The sequence below is a fragment of the Ptychodera flava genome, chromosome 17, assembly GCF_041260155.1.
Source record: "Ptychodera flava strain L36383 chromosome 17, AS_Pfla_20210202, whole genome shotgun sequence".
Classification (NCBI taxonomy): Eukaryota; Metazoa; Hemichordata; class Enteropneusta; family Ptychoderidae; genus Ptychodera; species Ptychodera flava.
Window position 1 is genome coordinate 3,049,052 of NC_091944.1, and position 22,695 is coordinate 3,071,746.

General features: G+C 39.9%; 1 protein-coding gene across 1 annotated transcript; it reads left to right on the plus strand.

Moving 5' to 3' along the window:
- Positions 1–197: 197 nt before the first annotated feature.
- LOC139115160 (enoyl-CoA hydratase EchA19-like) lies at positions 198–22,318 on the plus strand. The gene is made up of 6 exons (XM_070677075.1): positions 198–392; positions 2,067–2,231; positions 3,180–3,271; positions 19,681–19,825; positions 20,238–20,387; positions 21,115–22,318. The coding sequence occupies exons 1-6, from the start codon at positions 299–301 to the stop codon at positions 21,354–21,356; spliced, it is 888 nt and encodes a 295-aa protein (XP_070533176.1). The 5' UTR covers positions 198–298; the 3' UTR covers positions 21,357–22,318.
- Positions 22,319–22,695: the final 377 nt, after the last annotated feature.

Consider the following 22,695-nt stretch of genomic DNA (forward strand, 5'->3'; position numbering starts at 1 on the left):
AGTGCCGCATCGGGTAGGTGAAAGGTCACTTTGATGGATGCAACTTGCATGCACTGTTTTGAAATTCACTCCTTTCAAAGCATTTTATAATTTATTGAAATTGTTTCTTCATATTATTATACGAACAAACACAAATTTGTTACTCGCTTATTCAATGACCATTGCAAGGTTAAAGGTCAAAAGCGGTCGCTCACGTCGTACGGCGTACGGACGTACGTACATAGTGCATGCACTCAGTGAGTTGACTTCAGCTTGTCCCAGACTTTAGATATTACAGCGGTGTACCTGTTGCACAGCCATGTCCCGGTGGATGGCACGCACTTTTATGAACTTTGTACCTCGCAGTCAATGTGCATGGAGGCCCAGAGCTATGCATACATCGGCAAACGAAGGTAAAACACTTTTTTGACGCGTGTCCATTCTGTAAACTACCTTTCCTTACCCAGGGAAAGTTGAGTGCTACCTCCATGGCTACAGAAAGTTGGAAGCAGCATGGAGCCATGGAGGTAGAAGGAGCTACCTCCATGATGGAGCTAAGGCAGCGAGTACAAACTTGACTGCCCTACATCGCGACAAACGGTGCCAACAGTAGCAAGTTGGTCGATCATTCTGCCATGAGAATTTTACCGCAGATGAACCGCTCTCTGTTATCAAAGTTGATGCGAAAACGAGCCCTGGGCCCTGCCACTCCTTCATATGTTCTTTTGGGAGTGGGGCAATGACCAAGCTACCTGAGTGGCAAAGGCTATGGATTCGCAGCAATTATCAAAGCTGCAAAAATACAGAAAACCTTTGAGTCGGAAAAGTTTTTCAGTTTTCTCAAAAATTTGCAAATTTTCTGAGGATTCTCTAGAGCTAGCAGGGGACCCTTCTAGATCCGTAATGCACCCAACTACTCTGAAATTTTGTTTTCACCAAGCTGCGTCCTAGTTGTGACATGTCGTAGCTGCAGTACAGTAGCTCGAGGTTTTGCCTAGGTATTTAGGTCGGTCAGCAAAACCTGGTTTTGCCGTCCGACCCCAGGCAAAACCTCGAGCTACTGTACTACAGCTATGGCATGTCGGTGATGTAGATTCACGGTATATCTCCCGTCCTGTAAAGTCTGCGCAGAACTCGCCAAAAAATTGCACTTAAATTTCCTTTACTCCTTGGAGATTGAAGTATTTCTTTCAGTACATCTTGCAAAGTTTGCCACTGCAAACAAAATTAGCTCCTATTTCTGCTGCACTCCTCATACATGCATTGAATGTTTAAGTCAGTGACCCCAAGTCAGCAGTGTTCAGATTGTCTTTCCGCTGTCTGCTGATGTGCCAATTCATCACATCATGCAAAAACTTTCAGGCACAACCAAAATATTTTGAGCAACATGCATGACAAGTTTGGACAGAACGCAATTTACATCAATCCTTGATATAGCCGAGTATAGGACCAAAAGCTTTCTATCTTTAGAATTATTATTCTGATATTACAGTTTTAAAATAAATCAAAAGTGATGTGATTAGACCATGAATATACCTTAATATCACTTACCTATGATAATTTGCCTTGCAAGGACTCAAGATTAAGTTTATTTATTATCCATAGACAGTCTATGGTATAGCCAGTCATAGTTTTTGATTGAAAGTCAGCAGAAGTGACCTGCCAAGCTGCGGTTATACTTTCTTAACTACCCTAGGTGGTTGTCTTTGAACCTCAACAAATCAACTGTCTGGCTAGAGGGTCTTGCCTGATTTGCATAGAAGCAGATGATCAGATCAAACAACCAATAGTTGACCTTCAGAAATGTGTAGCATTTATAGTTTGTTCCCAACACGACTGGAAAGTTTATCTTGAAATCATGGTTTTTACCATCCAACTCAGTCATAGTAGGTCAAATTTTTATTGTGATAAAATGAGTATTTGACTCAATGACATGATGACCATGATTTTAAGAAAAACTGAGTGAATGGAAATACGCCCTTCTTGGTTGTGTCAATTAAACTTAAGGATTTATAATGTGGTGTGATTTGGAACTAGAAGGTAAACATTTAAACATTTATAATTCATGATTCATGATTTGATTTCAGAACAGACGGTTGTCACTGAAAAGAGAGGTAAAATATTCCTCATTGGGATCAACAGACCATATGCCAGAAATGCTGTCAATATAGAAACAGGAGTGAAACTTTTGGAAGCATTTAAACAGTTTGACAAAGATGATGACGCCCTTGTCGCTGTATTCCATGGCAAAGGTAAGTGTTAGCCAATCAAATCAATGGATTGTCACTAGATTTCACTTTCATTTCGGTCAAAGTCATTTAAAAATCAGCATAAAAATTGAAGTATCAAAATATTTCTTTGACCAACATTCCAACAACAACTACTATGAAAAGAATAGTTTTTGTCGTTTATTAGTTTTGTGATGTGAAGTGAAGCACAAAGTGTGGTATATACTGCATTGCATTTATTATAGTTAAAAATTCAAAATATTTTGGCACTCAACTGTTGTCAGGAAAAAGAGACAAGTCTGTGTGATCAACTGACCAACTTTCTGGCCAGACGGACTTGTCCAATGCTAGTTTACTGCAATCAATTAATGAATCTGTATCTTTGAAATGTGTTGAGATACCCAAATTTGTTGTTTATGTTGTACATAGAATGTGTTTGTCTCAGTAGAGACAATTATGGAGCATACACGAAATGCACTGTATGTTATTCACAGAGACCAGGTCCGTAATTCTGTGGAGAGATTGTGCTAAAAGTTGCCAGGTTTGTGTTTCTCTTAAGGTAGTATGCGCCTTATTAAGTGAAAGACTTAAAATTGTGCTCAAACTTTCCTGAATGAAACATTTAACCATCCTCTTTTCAAATCAACAATAAAAATCAGGGGTCATTCAGTGGAAAGTTTTGAACTAGCGAAACAAATTACCCAACAATTCAAAATGGCCCTGACATTCCTGTGTTCTCTATGATGCAAAAATCAAATTTTGGATTTTTGAAAAACTATTAGGCAGTGAAAGTTTTTCTTTCTCCGAGAGCTTGGAAAATGAGTGGTAGATCAGAAAAGAATAGAAAGCAGGGAATTATGGGATACATGGTATATTAGTGAAGCTACCTGGAATTTTTGTGTATTAAAATATTTACATATTTTCTTATTCAACCATTTGTTACACTACAGTGTTGTGTTTTGTAATGTCTAGGTGGGTGTTTCTGTGGTGGATTTGACTTGAAGCAACTAGCATCTGGGGCATCCTTCAAAGGATCAGAAAAAGACATAGGCTATGCCCCTATGGTGAGTTTAAGGATGCATCTGATGGCAAGGATGAGTTTATAAAGTTATCTAGTGTGTAGGTGTACTTACTTGAACCAGCATCGACATAACATCATGTAGAGGTGCTGCATCTCAGCTTGCTGCAGTCTTGCAAAAATTAGTACAGTTTAGTATCAACTTGTCTGTCAGAACTGGAATTTGACAAATTCTGTAGTCCACAGCCTCTGCTTCATGATGGCTACAGTTGAAAGATAAAGCAATCCCAGAACCTGACAGATCTTTGGATTTGCATAGCCCGGATTATGGATTGAACAAGGGCATTGACAGATTTTGGACATTGGTAACTTTCACATACTGGCAATGTTTTGCAGCTTTGAACTTCAATTTGCAGCATGGACAGAAAATACAAAAGGGAGAAATGCCTTGCCACATTTAAGCCACTGATGAAATTACCTCTGACCCTCCAATTATCGTGACACATTTCACAATCCAGTCCAGGTATGTAAGGGTCCCAAATTCGACAAAGTGAGCGTCGAACTGAGCGTGGCAAAAGACAAAGTGAGCGTCAAACTGAGCGTTGGAAATGGCAAAGTGAGCGTCGAACTGAGCGTCAAACTGAGCGTTGGAAACTGACAAAGTGAGTGTCAAACAGCGTTTGATACAAAGTAAGCGTCAAACTGGGCGAAAAAAAGAAGAACTGAGTGCTAAAATGTAGCGAATATGCGAAATATAGCTTGCATGGGTGCTCAGTTAGCGCGTACTGGATAGTACACGATTTGCCAGTTGGCTAATAAAAACGTGTTTACAATGATGCGCGCAATATTGGTGTCATAATTACAGTTAATTACAGTTTACTCTTCGTAGTCAAAAAGAATAAGAGATAGGAGTCAAGTCCTGCAGTCGACGACCTCGATGGAGCAATGTCAATCACTATCTGTAGTGTGCATGTATGTGAGTAGACAAATGGCAGGCAGAGCGAGGTCAAATATACGTCATTCTCTATGGGTTGACCGAGACTGAAAAGTTTTGAGCCGATCATAAGCTTACGCCTGAAGCCGAAAAAATTACTGTAACTTTCACTTTTTCGGATGAAAGATGTTCTTTCACATTGCTTTAATTCTGAAACATTTGTCATGATAAGACATTGTTCGGCAATCGTGATGTCAAATGGATAGAAAATCACGGTCATCACATGCACAGAATCCCACGTCAAAAAAACGATCATCGCATAGAGTGTCACGTTCAGCAAACGATTTCCAGACAATGTGTTTATTCAGGCAACGTCTAAATTGACCTTTCAACATCAAGAGTCTTTGGATAACAAGTCTGATTTATGTAGAATCATTATTGAACGTACGCGAACTGTATGTCAGTCAAGTTTAGCCACGCTGACAGGACTTCAAACAAATCAAGTTCATGGAATTTTCAGTGCTGCAGTGGGCTCAACCCTCTGAGCATAGGGAACCAAGAAGTCTGGTTGTTGTTGTTGTTTGTATTGTTGTTTATGTTTATTAGTCGTGTTGTTGTTGTTGACCAATAAAATTCAACGAACATAACTGTTGTGTTGTTGTTAATGTTTCAAGCGTAACGTAGATGTCATAAGAAACGCTACAAGGACACTTGGCCCGATACAACTGCCGGCCATATGCTAACGCGTACACTCTCTTCATACACTTAAACAGTGTATAATTATAAAAAATGACAGGAAGATTCATGAAAATTGGTAAAATGTCCCTCAAAAATTTTGTTGGGAAAAATCGCCGTCATGGATATACAAAAATGGTGCGGTGAGCGGCGTCGCTTGACAAAACGTCGGCATTTTATGGCGATCAGCGCAGAAATGATCTGAGAAATTTTACTGTGCAGCTACAATAGTCCACAGACACATTCATTCAAAATCATCAAAATGCAGAGTGATTTTTATCTAGAGAAGCGTGGTCCGTAGCGACACATATCCCGGGCCCCGTCGCGACTATGGTAATATCGATGCGTGCAGAGCCGTAAACTACGTCGATATGTCGGTCAATTTATATTTTTCTTGATTATTTCATAGTGATCGCGCCAACTAGATTTGCAATATCTCTATCACTCTGTAAAACACTACAATGATATCAACACAAGACATAACATTGGTGTCGTGTGATAAACACATAAATATTTCTAGTTTATTCCTTGCTTACATTCATCGTTCTGTTTGCTCAAAGTTCAAAGAATACCTACCATTCTGTAATCTTGAATGCAGAGCTTCGGACTTCAAAACAATTATACCAGCAGGGTATTTTATTGACACGAACTTTATAGCAGAATGCTTTCTTTATTGAACGTGTTTATGAAGTGATGATAAACTTGATCGTAGAATTGCTCCAAGTCTGTAGGCGTATAAATATCAAAATGGCATAAATTTAAAGAATAAACTTCGCCTACCCGGTTGTTCGCATGTCGGGTTGGTGATAGGCTGTTACGTAGTTGTGGGGTGAACGATGTGGCTAAAACGTCGCAACCCATCGTAGCAGTTAGCCAATTTTAACTGGTAATTTCATTGCCTTCTTTATTGAGTACAGGGACATTCATGCTGCTATCAAATATAGATAAAAATAGACACGACAAATTGTCCCCAGACGCGATGTCGATATTTGCTATCATGGAATGGCTCTACCGATGTATGACCAGAGTTTTACTTCCCGATCTCGCACAAATTGAACAAAATTTGGATGTCGTAACAGGGATAGAAATACTTTTTTATTTCTTGTGGCAAAAGTTTGCCACCGGATATGAAATCTGGTGGCAATTATGAAAAATCTGGTGGCAGTTTAACACATTATGTGATCGGTATAATACAACATTTTGTCATTGCCACATACTCATTCTAATTTATAAATTCTTGAAAATATGGTGAGTACACGTCACAAAAAGTCAACCCATACTGCATGCCTCAAAAAAAATTTTCAAACTTACTAACCGTGGGACACGTGAATTTCATTTTTACTTGCCCGAGAGGAAAAAGTACTTGCCCTAAATTTCTAATAACTGTACCAGTAATTTGTAACAGAGAGCAAGAGTTTGACCATATGAAGTGAATTCAAAGAGGGAAAAAACAGATTCAAACAAGAACTACATCTTGTTGAAATTACACCCAACACTTATACACAACCACAAAGTACAAGACAACTGTCTGGCGGTAAATAAGGAAGTACTTTATTAAGACTCCACCAAAACAAGAAAAACAGCAGTGACAAACCACAGTGCAAGCCATACTGAGAGAACGATGAAATTCCATACAAGTAAATAAGTGAAGCTGCTGCTCAAAGGTCACGTGATTACATGCGTTACAACTAGTCAAAATAAAAGGGAGTGGTGGGTGGGAGCAAAACAGGATGCACACAAAACGAGTTCCCCGCAGAACGGAAACAGGCAGAATGGCAAACTAGAACACTTAAGGTGTCACTAGAGGGCTCCCTATCGTGGGATGTAATTAACCAAAATGACACATTTTTATGCAAATTACACCCAACACTTATACACAACCACAAAGTACAAGACAACTGTCTGGCGGTAAATAAGGAAGTACTTTATTAAGACTCCACCAAGGAAAAGATACCGCCAGAGAGTTGAAATATAAATAAATAAATAAATAAATAAAAGGAAAGGAAAGAAAGAAAGAAGTAAAAAAAAAATAAAGTGAGCAGTCCAAATACAATGTGAAATAAAACACTTGACAAGTACAAAACAACTGGCCAAAACATGCCGTTGTTAAACAGACAAGTAAAAATGCAACTCTTAAAACATTGTAACAATAAAATTACATCAAGCCTTCAAATAGGCAAGGCAAGAACTTTAACAAAGAAAATAATCCACTGAGTTTGTTCAATACTGTGGACGGACAAACTGCTTAAATATAGAATGCAGAAAAAGTCATAACACTACTGGCATGAGAAACAAAAGCCAGCAAAAGGCAGCCTAAACGAGGCAGTTGGAAAACTAATACAGGTGATATGAAAACGCAGTAAATTGAAAAACTGCTTAACTATAAACAATGTGGCAGGCGAAAGCTGTGCCACTGATGTATTTGACTGGTGTAAGAACCAGGTAATTGCAAGAAGCTAATGGAATGTAAATTACGCAAGGAGCCAGTCCAATTTAACAAGATTAAGACTGGCCCTAGGACTATATTAAACCAAATAGCCAGTGAAGTGCGTGCCTCTGTGATTGGAGACTCTTGCTAAGTTAAGTAAGTTAATTACTGCTGACTAGCCAAGCTCACCATACGCTGTGACACTGACAAACGTGTGGCTAAAGGTATCTTGATATACCTCTCAAAAGAGTCTGAACGCCAATCGCCATGCAACTTGATTAGATCTGTGGGAACTCCAGCAGCATGAGCTAGGGTAGCTCCACCTCTACGTAAACTGTGAACTGAATAGACATGCTTGTCTTTTCCCATGCCCTCTACTAGCTTATTGAGAGCGGCTGAAAGTGAAAACTGTGTTAACGAAATGTATTTCCCGTTCTTGGGATAGATAAACGCTGGCATACTCCCTGTAGCAGGAATGAGAGAGAGCATGCGTTTAAATGCCGACACTGGGCAAAGTGGGCTACCGGGCATGGCCGCAAGAGGAATAATTAATGTGCGCTCGTGACACTGCATTGTCTTGGACCAACGCACCGCAATCATGACAAATTCATCTCTGACCACAATGTCTCGCCTGCAAAGTTGACGGTTGTGGTCGAAAGAGTGACGAGAGGAGGGAACTAAATTAGACTTCCTGAGAAACGTGAAGAAGCCTGTCAAAATGGCACACCAAACAACCAACTGAAATGTGTTGGAAAAGTCAATGAGCAATGACATGTCCTTAAGTAAAGGTATGGTGAAAGGTAACTTCTGCACAGGAGTGTGAACACTCTCCTTTTTTAAGCCTGCTAATGTTAATTTTAAGCCCAGGCTCTGGAATGCTTCCACTGAGTAGCCGGTAAGAGTGTGGAGTGTTTTGACTCCGGAAATATAATTGGCAATAGAAGCAGGACTGCGGAAAGATCTGCTAAGAAACTGTGCATACAAAGACAGTACTGCTGATGTGGCAGGAAGCGCCTGTAATGCATAATGTGTAGTAAAACAAAAATAGGCGTGAAATTGGGACTGTAAATTCCGACGTGTTCCTGGACGGAATGCAGCCAAACGGGATTTCCTGACCTCTTGACGTAGTAAATCCAGGTCATGCTGTGTATCTGCGATTACAATTAAAAAAGATTGTCAATAATGAACATATTAGTGGGCACTTCAACATTGGTTAGGTGTCTGCCCTCTGTTAAACTTGCGAATGTTTCACTGTATGTGTTGGCCAAATGCCAGCGTGATAAACAATCTGCTAATTGGTTACTAGAACCAGGTAGGTGCTCCGCCTTTAATTCAAACTCGTGCACTGCTGCAATTAACCAAAGCTCACGTGCAGCAGACATAAGAAAAGCATCTCTACCTCTACCAGAGTTCAACACTTGGACTGTGCTAATATTGTCACTGTAAAGTAATATGCGCTGGCCCTGCCAGCTGTGACCCCAGAGACGCGCTGCGACAACTACTGAAAGCATCTCAAGGCAGTGTATGGGATGCTGTTGCCTCAAGATAAAGTCTGGGAAGGGAGCGTGAAAATACTGTGCTCCAGCAATTCCACCACATCCTGAAATACACGCGTCGGTGCAGAAGATACTGTTAGGGGTGGACCAGCCACTATCAGGTATTATTGACACACCGTTATATTGCCTAATAAAGGTAATCCACCAGTGTACGTCCTTGTGAAATTGAGCAGACAAGTAAACATGATGATGCAATGCTTTCACAGTGCGGAGGGTGTCCAGCATACGACTAATAAATAAACGACCTGTTCTAACACAGCTGGAAACAAAAGACAATTTGCCAATAAGCACCTGCAGTTCACGCTTAGTGGCCTTTTTCTTATGCAACCATGTTTTCAATAAACCTAACAGTTCCGTCAATCTATCCTCTGTCACCTCTAGTGTCATGGTAACAGTGTTAACTTGAATACCTATGAAGGAAAGACATGTAGTAGGTAAAACCGCCTTAGCTATGGCTTCCTCCACTCCTAATTCACTGAGAAGAGAACGCAAGGCAAGAAATGCTGTATGTGAGAGTGATGGTTTTTCCGCCCCACAAAAGTCATCTAAAAAATTGACTGCTCGAAAACCAAGCTCACTGTACATCAAAATGATCGCGCTAGTGGTAGCTTGGCATGCAAGTGCGGCTGAGCGAAGCCCAAAAGGAAGTCTTAGATCAATAAACAGAGATCCACGCCAGGTATAGCACAATAAATGAAAGTCGTGTGGATCCACTGGTAGCTGCCTATAAGCCCGACGCAGGTCAAGCTTAAACAGATGACACCCGGGACCCAATTCTTTGATCAAAGAACATAATGCATCGATATTTGGATAACTGAGATGAAAATGCTGATCTAAAAATGTAGCTGCTGGAATACCTGAATTAACAGAGGTAAGTGCCGGAAAACTTAGGTCCATAACTATGCGACGCGCAGCAGAGTCTTTCTTAGGTACGGAGGAAATTGGTGAAGTCGCAATGGGCACTGCCAGCGGATTGTCTGCAAATGGTCCTGCTGTTGCGCCAAAGCCCACTTCAGAACATATAAATGCATCTACATGCTGAGCAAAACGCAGTGCTGAATATGGTTGCGCTTACTAGAAACTGGAAAAACGCTATGCGTATAGCCAACAGGCCATCCAAACTCAAGAAAATCTACTATAACACTACAATCAAGGTTCTGTAGCCGAGCCCGCCACGCTGGTATGTTGAGAGACGAAGGTACTGGAATGCGCAAACCAGCAAAATTAGGCATCCCTGAATAAAAACTGCTAAGTGAGAATTGACCAACCACTCCTGTGAAACAGAAGGAGTAGGCGGCCATGAAGAAATGCATGGTGCTATCCAATCAGGTATATGCGGAAACCGTACCGACAAACTTATTCCTGGTGGCTGTAGAAAGGTACCATAAGTGAAAGCGTATGCGCCATTCAAAGCTTGTAGCAGTGTGAGGAAAGAGAAATGCGAACTGAAGTTACTTGCACGCTCGGAAACGTTGCGTACCTTTAACAATGGCTGACTACACGCAACCGAATTAGAAAGCGCATGACTGATATTAGTACCATGACTAGCTGGCTGCCGATAGGCCAACTGCTGTACAAAATTACAAGGTGTACCTGACACCTCTGAAATACAAAGTTGAACAGATGACTGAAATACATCTGTAATCTCACTATCGAAGTTAACTGAATAAAAAGAGAGATCGGGAAACCTTGACTTAGAAACGGGTACAAAGTCTGAGAAAACAGAAGGCAAATGCTGTGGGCAATCGGCCCCGGTAACTTGGTCAGAAGGGGATCCGTGTGACGAATGACACTTAAAAAGTTGCCCTTCTGATTGGGGAAAACCACCAGGACCCCCTGAAACGGACTGTCACTCTTTGATAGTGGCTTTAGTTTGCTTTTGCTCCCTGTACTCTTTGTCATTGTACGGACAATCAGCGGCGGCATGCCGCTTGTCCTGCTGCCTATATTTCAAACAAGCAGAACACACATGTTTTTCCAAGCGCCATCGACCATATGGTCTTCGGCCTGATTACATTTGTGACTTTGAAAAGCTAAGCAATATCTAGAGCGACGCGATTTCCTGAGTTTACCACTAGGTTGAGTTACACTGGGTGGGGGTGGATTACGAATGAATCTGGTATGAACATTGTCAAAACTATCTCCCCACTCCAACAAACCCTGCTCTAAATATTGTAAAACAATCGAATGATATTTGCGGACTCTATCCCATGGATACAACTGCGCATCGGTCACTATATTCTGCAAATGACTCAGTCTATGACCGGCAGGTTCAGAGTCAAGTTTCATGCTCAAAATGATTTCCAGCTCGCCAGAAACCAACTGTGCTAGAGTCATATCGTCATACTTCAAAGCATCTGGCTTGTTAGGGTTTGGATCCCTGATGAACTCGTGAGGCCAAGGCACATATTTCTTTACTCTATCGGTAGGCTTTCTTTTTGCGCCACTCTTGATCCGTTTACCTTTAGAGATGGTCACAGAAGACACGTTGTCTGCCATGCTAGTGCTACCACGATGTCCGACCGTTTTCTTTGCCGACCGGTGAATGTCGATGTCTCTATCCTCACTGTCTGAACTATCACTGGTATTTTCGGTGTCGTCCGTCGAAGAACTAGTTGAATCAACCGTCAAAAGCCGCTCCACTGACTCCTGTAAATGTCTGTCACGTCTAAGATCGGTTAACGTTTTCCCTCGTCCTCGTCTGTTATCAGGTTTCGCGCCATATTTCTTTTCATGGCGGACTGTGACGTCACCACTCTTCTCTTGTACCATCCTCATCACATTCGCAATTTGAGTGGAAATGTCGCTAACCTGATTAGTAACTGCTTCTAACTGTTTCTGAACTCTACTGCTTGCCCGCGGGCGTGAGGTCGACTTCTTATTTTCGGATGCCACCTTGAAAACTGTCCTTGGTCTTGCACCGAGTGCAAGCGGCTCGCCAGTTCCTTGCGCTTGATTGCTGGTGGCGGGAACAGGGTCGACCTCGTGTTGTGTCGTGTGCTTTACTTCAGGTACTTCTGAACCCTCATGAACGTCGGATGTTGCTTCTGCCATGTTGATATGGAAAGGAACTACCGATCGGAATATTGGCAACGAAGAAGACTCAGACTTAGGACTGTCAGTATGAAAGGAAAAGACAGCAAAACAGGATGCACACAAAACGAGTTCCCCGCAGAACGGAAACAGGCAGAATGGCAAACTAGAACACTTAAGGTGTCACTAGAGGGCTCCCTATCGTGGGATGTAATTAACCAAAATGACACATTTTTATGCAAATGAAGGACTATTACCAAATCTGAAATGTCCCAGAAGAAATGTGAGAATACTTTAGTCTTTTCTGTAGATTTGGCCATTTAGAAAACATCTTTGAATTTGGAATTTTTCCACAACCTAGTCCAAATTAAAATCTTTGCATAAGAGTAATAAGATTGTGTGATTTACAATGTGCATGGCTGGCTGCTGCTCTTTATTATCAAGCTGAGATCACAAACAACTGCTCTGCTAGTGTTTATCTGCCAATGCATATGCACATGTACATCTGCAACTCTTTTACCTGTTTACATGTTTGCTCACTGAGCACAGCAGTCTTTCAAAGTTTATTGATGAATGTATTCGTCAAGATAGCAGATTCAAGTTTCGTTTTCGTTATTCTTCAGTGCAGATTTGTTTTCTGTAAGTGAGAGCCGATCCCTAAAAACCAAGGTCACGTAATTTGAAACTGTTTTCGGACGGTATTCCTGCCTTTTACGGGCTGGTTTTGACTTTTGTGGTGGCGGGGTTAAAATCTTAAAAAGTCAAATCAGCCTGTAAAAGGCAGGAATCCCGTCCGAAAACACCACAGCTATGGACCCACAGCTATGGTCGACTGAGCCTGTCTCGACTACGATGTAAACTTGTACTTTTTCATCTGGGTGTTGATTTACGTTGAACAGTAAGCATTGCCGAGATCTATGGCTTTGAATAAGTTTACATCCATTTACAAAGCACATGGTGCAATTACACTATCGCGTGAAGCCGATCGACTGTCATTCAACTCATACGCTTGCACAAAGAGAATGGCAACCACTGTCAAGAGCATACCACTTTACGGCACACATACAAAACAGTGAGTTCACTCCGTGTAGTCGGAGAGAGAACATGTCGCAAAACTGTATTTTTACGACTTTTTGTGTTTTACAACAGCAAGAACGATTATTTTGCGATGTCGGGCGGATTTTCAAGGGTTTTCAGAAAACACTTCTGAGAGTTGAAGGACTTACAATGATTGTAGACGTGTACAGACCTAATGAAATACGTTTTCAAGCTTGAATTGTCCAGAGCTTAGTTAATTCAACCGCTGTGGACTTGCCCGTCGGACGGGAAGCATATTGATTTTAATTGCCCGACCGCAAATTCACTAGCAACGGGCGTCGGGCGATAGGAATTTTTGAGCCTGTACTGGCTAATGAATTGCAAGTATTTATTATTATTTAATTCACGCATGCTGCACTTTGGCTTTGTTTTCAAAATGTCACAACATGCTTTTATCTTGTGCCCTATGACTGCATTATGCGGCTATCACAGAGAACAACAACATGTCAAGTGTACAAAAGCTGCTGTCATCGATATGGAGATTAGCCAATCACAAGTTTGGATTCACGCTATGTTTTCATTCATGCCAAAATGTCGCAATTAGTTTGGTTTTTTTTTACTAATGAGTTTTTTCTGCCGTCCGACGACGCGTGTTCCTTCAGTGTTCCTTCATTCAAGCCGTAGGATCGATGACATGATGACCCAAAATTTAGTGGCAGAAAAATACCACCAGAAAAAAATTTTGGTGGCAGATTGACAGTTTTTGGTGGCAAATGCCACCATTGCCACCGATTATTTCGAACACTGTCGTAATTACTGGAACTTTACATCTGATAAATTGTCAACTATTTTTTTTGACATCGATTACACCTAAGACATGTTAGGGGGTGTTCGTGAAATGCACCTTTTGTTCGGTATTTAGTTTGCAATATTTTACAGACGGAAGAGAACTGAACATAAGCTTACGCAACAGTGACAACGTACTAGTTTAGGGACTGGACATAATTTACAGGGGGGGGTGGGCCGGTGTTTTTCGAAAAACCGCTGCGTAAAAAATAGTGACCCTTCAAAAGTTCATGCACAAAAATTAGTGACCCTCCCCTTTATCCGTGCATGAAAATAAGTGACCCTCCCCTGTTACTCAATACCCCCCCAAAAAAACCGCAATGTGTTAAAGACCCGCTTCTGACTTGCTATACTTTTTAAGTCGCCCTCCCGAAAGGAAGGCAAAATGTGGCCGATATAACGCGTTGTCCAAAAAATATCAAATCATATGTGTGTGATAATTCATGTAAATGTACTTTGCTTGAAGTGGCAGGTAAAAAGTGCATGCCTGTACAAAAAATGTAATTTTTAGATTTTATCGATAATGTTGATTCACTGTACATGTAGTCGACTATAAGAAAACTACGAGCGTGTATTTTCCAGTATAAAACTAGCTATATCTGTTCATATACAGATGTTTAATAACTGATATAGATATACTTGATTAGCATGGGTTGTTTACAAGTGCACATGTGAACAAGATATTTGATTTTGGAATTTCTCTCAAAATGTTGATCCACTATACATGGGAGTCTATGACAAAACTATACATGGGAGTCTATGACAAAACTGTCAAAAAATTTTCAGAATTAAAAATTTGTACTATTTGTGCATATATGGACCCTGAATAATTGACATAATTGTGCTTGATTAGAAGAGGGTGGTAAAATGTGCATCTGTGTACAATAACTTTGTTTTTGGAATTTCGCATAAAATGTTGATCCACTATACATGGGAGTCTCAGTGTTGCCGCCAGGACGCGCCCTTGCGACAATGTCCCAAAACGGAACCCGTTGTCCCGCACTCTTGCGTACTGCGGGTCACCTCGGGCGCACTCGTGAGTCAACTGTGATGGTTTAGTATACAAGTAATACCTGTTACTGACAATGATCTTTGATTTGCATAATTATTTTGAGACTTACACTTACATACTTTCGGAGCTAGCTATATGATTAAAGGAATTAAAACGCTGCACTTGATATCATAATTTACTGAACTGCAGTCCGTCTGAGCTCTGCTTTGCGGCAGATATAGTTTACTGCTTCAATTGCCTGAAATTCAAACATAGCGACGCGGTCCCGGTAGCTTGAATTTTGTTCAGTGAAACTAATGTGTTATGAAATAATGCAAAATTTGATTGACAACTGCTTGTTGTCCCCAAAATTTACAAAATGTCCCCAAAAATAAATGGTAGTGGGACACAGTGTCCCCTGATCTAAAATTTCTGGCCGCAACACTGGAGTCTATGACAAAACTGTAAGAAAAAATTTGCAGAATTAAAAATATGCACTATTTGTGTATATATGACCCTGAATAATTGACATAATTGTGCTTGATTAGAAGAGGGTGGTAACACGTGCATCTGTGTACAATAACTTTGTTTTTGGAATTTCGCATGAAATGTGGCTCCATTATACATTGTAGTCTATGAAGAAACTATGAATAATTTTTTTTAAATATAAAACTTGGCAAATCTGTGTATTTATGTATGCTTGATTATTGATATTTATGTTCTTGATTAGACTAGAGTTGTTACAAGTCCATGTGTGTGCAAGAAATTTGATTTTGGAATTTCACCGAAATGTTGATTCACTATACATGGCAGTCTATGGTGAAACCCTATGAATAATTTTTTTCCAATACAAAAATAGGTAAATCTGTGCATTTATGTACACTCAATTATTGGTACTAATGTTCATGATTAGACTAGAGTGGTTTCAAGTCAATGGTTGTGCAAGAAATTTGATTTTGGCATATCACTTAAATGTCGATTCACTATACATGGCAGTCTATGATGAAACTATGAATAATTTTTTTCCAATACAAAAATAGGAAAATCTGTGCATTTATGTACACTTGATTATTGGTATTAATGTTCATGATTAGACTAGAGTAGTTTCAAGTCAATGGGTGTGCAAGAAATTTGATTTTGGAATTTCACTGAAATGTCCATTCACTTGGAATTTCACTGAAATGTCCATTCACTATACATGGCAGTCTATGATGAAACTATGAATAATTTTTTTCCAATACAAAACTTGGTAAACCTGTGCATTTATGTACACCTAATCATTAGTATTAATATTCATGATTAGACTAGAGTGGTTTCAAGTCAATGGTTGTGCAAGAAATTTGATTTTGGAATTTCACCAAAATGTTGATTCACTATACATTGTAGGCTATGAGGAAACTACAAATAACTCATAGGTTTTCTGATCCTAAATTGTTATTCAAAAGTTGTTCGACCTGAAGCTTCCAGTTGTTATTAATGACACTATGCACTATTCTGAACAGTTTGTATCTGTCAATGTCCTCAAAAAATTAAAAAATGTACATACAGCGACATGAACGTTTGACACCGACCTATACCCAATGTATTGTCAATGGGAGAATGATGTCAAATAAGTAATCTCCCAAATTGTTATTGAAAGAGTCATTATAGGGGACAGTTATGCACAATAGTGTTGAATAAGTAGAAATCATGACAACTTAAATCAATGTGGCTGCTTGATCATCAACACATTGTTTATTATACCTGAAATTTGCGCCCGAAGGGCGCGCCGAAAATGGTAATGGCAGAAAATGAAAGTGCCAGGAGGTATTTTTTCTTTTTTCAGTATTCCATAACGTGCACATGCAATTTCAGCTTTGATGCATGAAAAAAGGTGACCCTCCCCCATAGGCTTGCACAAAATTTTATGACCCTTCAAAAATGCTTGCGCGAAAAATGGCGACCCACCCCCAAAAAACACCGGCCCACCCCCCCTGTAATTTGCGTCCAGTCCCTTATTTGACCAAGACGTAGATGTACACGCTCTCTCTCTCTCTCTCTCTCTCTCTCTCTCTCTCACAGGCGTACGGAATGTTTCCTAGATCGTCGTCGGATGGGAAGTGACTGACACTGTACTGTGAGGCCGTAGGCCGAACCTCGGTACTGTATAAGAATACACCTAAGACACTTAGGTGTACCTGTCTTATACAGTACCGAGGTTCGGCCTACGGCCTCACAGTACTGTGTCAGTCACTTCCCATCCGACGACGATCTAGGAAACATTCCGTACGCCTGTGCTCTCTCTCTCCTCTCAAAAAATACTGCAAACTGTAGCCGTTCATGCCATTTAGCGCTGTGCCTGCGGTATTTCCGCGATCGTTAGGAGTAGAAGAGGTGTGAATGATTCACTTCCAGTCTGTGGTAAATGACTTTTCATGAATATTCAGTCTCTGAGCAGCGGTAATCCTGGCGGTAAGCGAGGCAGAGGTATAAAAATGATGATTGTCATGGCCTTGAAGCGAAATCTGTTCGGAAAGATTATCTACCTGAAACAGGGCAACAGTAACAGGGAATGTCAACTCATACCAAATCATTTTGCGGGATGACGACTCATTGGGTAACGCCATAGTGAATGTAAACATCGACCTGGCGGGACGCGATCTCACAGCTGATGGCAAAATTAATTATACCACATCCTATCGTTGGAGGCGCCATCATGTTCACTTTGACGCTCACTTTGACGCTCAGTTTGACATTTTCCACAAAGTGCGCGATCGCTCAGTTTGACGCTCAGTTTGACGCTCAGTGTGCCATTTTCCACAAAGTGCTCGATCGAGCACTTTGACGCTCACTTTGTCAATTTTTGGGGTCTTACATACCTCTCCAGTCTCATCATATCTGCAATTTTTATCTCCTCATATGTCCCAATCTGAATTTCTTGAGACTTCATGTCTCATTTATATCAGTATATGTTAATGCTTCTGTCATTGGATATTCAAATCGTCTTATATCCAATGAGGCAGTAGCTTTCATGACTCCTTGAGTTCATGCAAATGCAAATGCATTCTTAACCCTTTTCCTGCCAGACGATAATAACTGTATCACTTCCCCATCAGCCAAGTCAGTAAAAAGCGGTATTGAGCCAAAACATGACGTATTTTCACCCACTTGGCTTGGTTTGTTACAGCATCTTTTGTCCAAAAAATCAACTTTAGAGTATTATGTTTCAACAGCCTTCAAATGTACAGTATTATGTTTAAATACATCATATGGAATATGTTGTGTTTCATTAATTTTAACCATCTTGACCTGGTGGTGAAATATGGACTTTGCAGGAAAAAGGTTAATTATGTGCAATACTGTATCATCACGTCTGATGATAAGAGCGTTTAAAGAGGCAGTAGCTATAACTTTTGTTGATTTTTTTCACTATTTTTGTTTTTCATGTCAAGTACAGTTTCTTGTTCCACTCCCCAAAGCATGTTGAGACACCAACTGTGTGGCTTGTGAAGCACAGCATCCATAGGTGTAAAATGCAATGTTATTGTTTACATTTGAATACTAGTCCAGAATTCTCTGCTCAATAATAACAATGCATGCAGTATACACATTTAGTCCCCCAGGGTCTACAAGCTGATACTTAGAGGTTATTACCCAATATCGCCTGTTCCTGTGTCGTATCAGCATGAGTGTCATTTGTGCTGCGTCAGACACGAGACGAAGTCGAGTGTCTGACGCAGCACAAATGACACGAATGCTGATACGACACAAGGAACAGGCGATATTGGGTAATAACCGATTTATCATATACCCATGCCATAATTTTAGGGAATTTTTACTAATAGAACAAAAATCCTTTAATTTTGGGGCTTTACTTTATTACGCCTTGCGCATAAATATCAGAATGTTTATGTGAACAGGCAGGTTTCATTCATAAAGTATACGACGAGAATGTCAACATCACGCGCGACATCGCTGCAAGTCGTCCATATCTCAATGAAACCCAAGAAGAAAGACACCGGGATACAAAAATCATCATACAGAAGGAACATTTTAAGGTGCAATATGCTATTACAACTGTAACCGATCAAAAACTGCTCAGCTTTAAATCTATCCTGATTTCGATTGTCGTACGGCATGGAGCTCGCGCGGAGAGGGGACGCCATTTTGTTAGTTTACCTTTAGAGTTGCCATGTCAACAGTCGTCGCGCGCGCGACATCGCTGTCACGCCATGCGCTCACTACCTGTTCGGTGGAGACCGTGCACAGTGCCGGCGCCGTGCGAACGGCAGAATGTTTGCTAGAACTTGACCAAAAAAATACCATGGGAAAACATTTCAAGACTCAACGTGATATTTCCGTATTTTGCAACCAGAAATACCCGTGTTCCTCGAAGCCCTTCAAGTTTTTATGTCGGCGACATCGTTCGCAGCGGGGAGCGGCCGCCATTTTGTTGTTTACGTTGTTTACCAAAAACTGCTAATGTAGTTCGGGAAAACTCTAAAACTGATGACGTTCATTGTGCATATCTCGACGTTTACCGTGAAATATCACGGCTGATATTTTACGTTGAACGTCACTAGGATGTAGCAATATGGGCATGGGTATATGATAATAGTATATATCATCAAGCTTGGGAGAGTAGAACAAGAAACTGTGGTTGACACTAAACATAAAAATAGTGACAAAAATACTCAAAATTTACAGCTATTGGCCCTTGAAGGATGATTGAATGTATTGAATACACTTTGAATTGAAATATTTTTGGAAGTCAAAACTATAGGCACACGATAAATTCCTTGAGAAAAACATTGCATGGAATGAATGTTCCCTACCATTTATGGACACATTTTTCACATCCTTTCACGCTAGCACTACCTGAATGTCTTGTCTGAATGTATGTTCTCCACAACAGGGTCCTTCTAAATCAACCTTTAGTAAACCAATTATTGGTGCCATAGATGGCTATGCTGTGGCTGGTGGCCTTGAGCTTGCCTTGATCTGTGATATGAGGGTTGTTGAAGAGAGCGCTATCATGGGGGTATTCTGTCGGCGATTTGGTAAGAGATTTTTTTAGCATGACGATTACGAAGTTCTTTTGGAATGGATTTGATAGAAAAATCAGAGATACAGTTCCAGTTTTTTATGACTTCACCATTCCTGAAGCATTCATTCAACAGATACACTGTTACCTTCATTATAAAATACAAATATCTTATAACCTTTATCATCAAACTTATTTTCCTGGAATGCTTTATTATCGTTAAATCTAACTTCACCAGGAATGTTATATGTTTTTGAATTGCTCACCTCATTTTATTCACAAAGATGCAATTTTGCAACAGTAAACACTAGTAGTGCAAGACTTCAACTGTTTTTGTTTATACATCAATACATTGGTGTTGACCATCTTCATAGACATTATCAAGCCGTTTAATATTGTATCATTCTCCCCTCTGAAAAATGTTACAGGGGTGCCACTCATAGACGGTGGCACAGTGAGACTGCAGAAGCTGATTGGTCTATCAAGGGCCTTGGACGTGATCCTGACCGGCAGACCAGTGAAAGCACAGGAAGCCTTACAGTTTGGTCTGGCCAATAGAGTGGTTCCTGACGGCACTTGTAAGTGGTTTACAATCTTCATTAACGTCAAATCTACAATTTGCAGTGCTGTGATATTATGATAATGGGCATCTTTTACCAGTGATGCATACAGATTTTAACTTACTGATATTACCATCTTAGATACAGAGTTGTCCATGACAAAGTTTCACTGGATGTCATAACTAGATCTAGTATATTCTCTTAGCTCAGCTGTCAGTGACACTTTGCCATTCATATCTGCCAACACCTATAAAATACATGACATCATTAGTAGCCAACTAAAGTCCAAGCACACTGCATAGGGATGTGCTGCTTGTTTTTTGAAATTCTGCAGAGTTCCTTCACCATAAGATATATCTTGTGCATAAATTTCTCTAAGGAAATTAACCCTTGAGCACCAAAATCAATTTTTGCACCTTATAAATTGTACCTAAGTCAATTTTTGTCAGATTTTTGCCAAAATTTTGATAAAAAACATTGGCCAATGAAATGGGGGTTTTTGGTCCAAAATTATCAGAAAAATTACAGAAAAGTTCATTAAAATTGGTAAAATCTTGCACTGAAATTTTTGGGGAAAAAATACAGCACTCAAAGGGTTAATTCTTTTTTGTAAAATATCTCATATGTTTGAAACTCTGCTTTCTTTCACTTCACTAGACATTTTCTCCTCCAAAACACAAGGATATTACTCTGAGAAGTAAACCTAGCCCCACAACAATCATGTAAATTATTTTTTTCCTGACAGGTCTTGATGAAGCCATCAAGTTGGCCAATGAGATTGCAGCTTTCCCCCAAGAATGCATGAAAGCCGACAGAAGAGCCGCATACTATGCAGCCTACGATAGCAACTCCTTTGAAGACGCCATGAAATATGAGCACGAGAACGGTGTTCCAATAATCATGAAGGAATCTGTTAAGGGTGCTTCAAGGTTTGCCAGTGGTGTGGGAAGATCTGGTTCCTTTGATGCATTCAAAAGCAAACTTTGAAGTACTGGAAAACTGAAGAGGAAAACACAATATAGCAGCTGATTTTATTTCATGATAGAAATCTGTAAAATTACCATAATATACTAGAGTTTTATTAACTATATATGGGGAAGTATCAAAACAAATGTCAATAAAATTATTGACTGTTTATATTCTCAGCTTGACCAGAGTAGTGTGTGAAGAGATTTATCCGAGGCATTACTTTCAGAAATTCAAATATGGGCACCATTCATTGTCTGTATAATGGTTAGTGTATCCATTGGTGCTTTTACCCTGACCTTGACAGGGACATGATTTTGCACCTGCAATTCATACCAAAAGCATTTGCTGTGAGTGGACTGCTTTAGACTTGACTCAGTTCAAAAGTATGCCCACAAGAGAATATTTTACAGCAACTTATCAGTGAGCAATTCTCATTATAGGTATTGAGAATAGCTATATAGGATGTGTCTATTGACAGTACAGCTACTGCTCCATACAAATAAAGGTTTAATTTTTAATCATTTAGTATTCATGATCCAGAATTTGGTTTTAAACAGTAACTTTTTTATTGTTTATTGCAAAATCATTATTCATTTGCTGCGTTGGCTAGGCATTACCAAAGAGGGCACCCTTCATGCCTGGTTAAAAGCTCAATACAAGTAATCCAGTGATACAAAATTTAGCTATGTGCATATGATGCAAATGTGATAATCTGTTAATGTATTTTTTCAGTCTGTCTTTTACCTTGACCTCTTCAGCTGTGAAGACCAGAGGATTGTCTCAAAATATTTCAGTCCACATACTAAAATGTGACAAAATAGAGGAATTCATAAAAACAATCAGGGTATCAGTATTTTCAGAATAATGATAATGGATATGCTTTTCATTTATGCAAAATTCTGGAAAATGTTTTTTTTTCAAAGAAATGTACATTGTTGAATAAAAGGGTCTTGATATAAATACAAAAGATTTTTATTTAACATATCTTGATGTCTTGTTTTTTCACACTGATCCAATGGTAGATGTAGATACTGGCGACTCTTTGATAAATGGTAGTGATGGTAACCTTTCCACCAGACTGAGAGATCCATCGCTCGAGGGCGCTTTCTAACATCCCCACCCCTGCCCCAACATCTACATCTGACCAACTGCTATAGCAGATCCCATTCAAATCTCTTGCTTGGGTTGGAAGTGACTATCTGTTATTGAACAAGAAAAGTAAAGAACAAGCAAAGGCATTGCAAAATAGTGCCCAAAGTGAAAAATAGTGCTGAGCTTGAGTTTTGTTACCAGCATTGGAGCTTGTTTTATTTTAACTGTAATTTGAAGTATTTCTGTAAAGATAATTGTCTGCTTG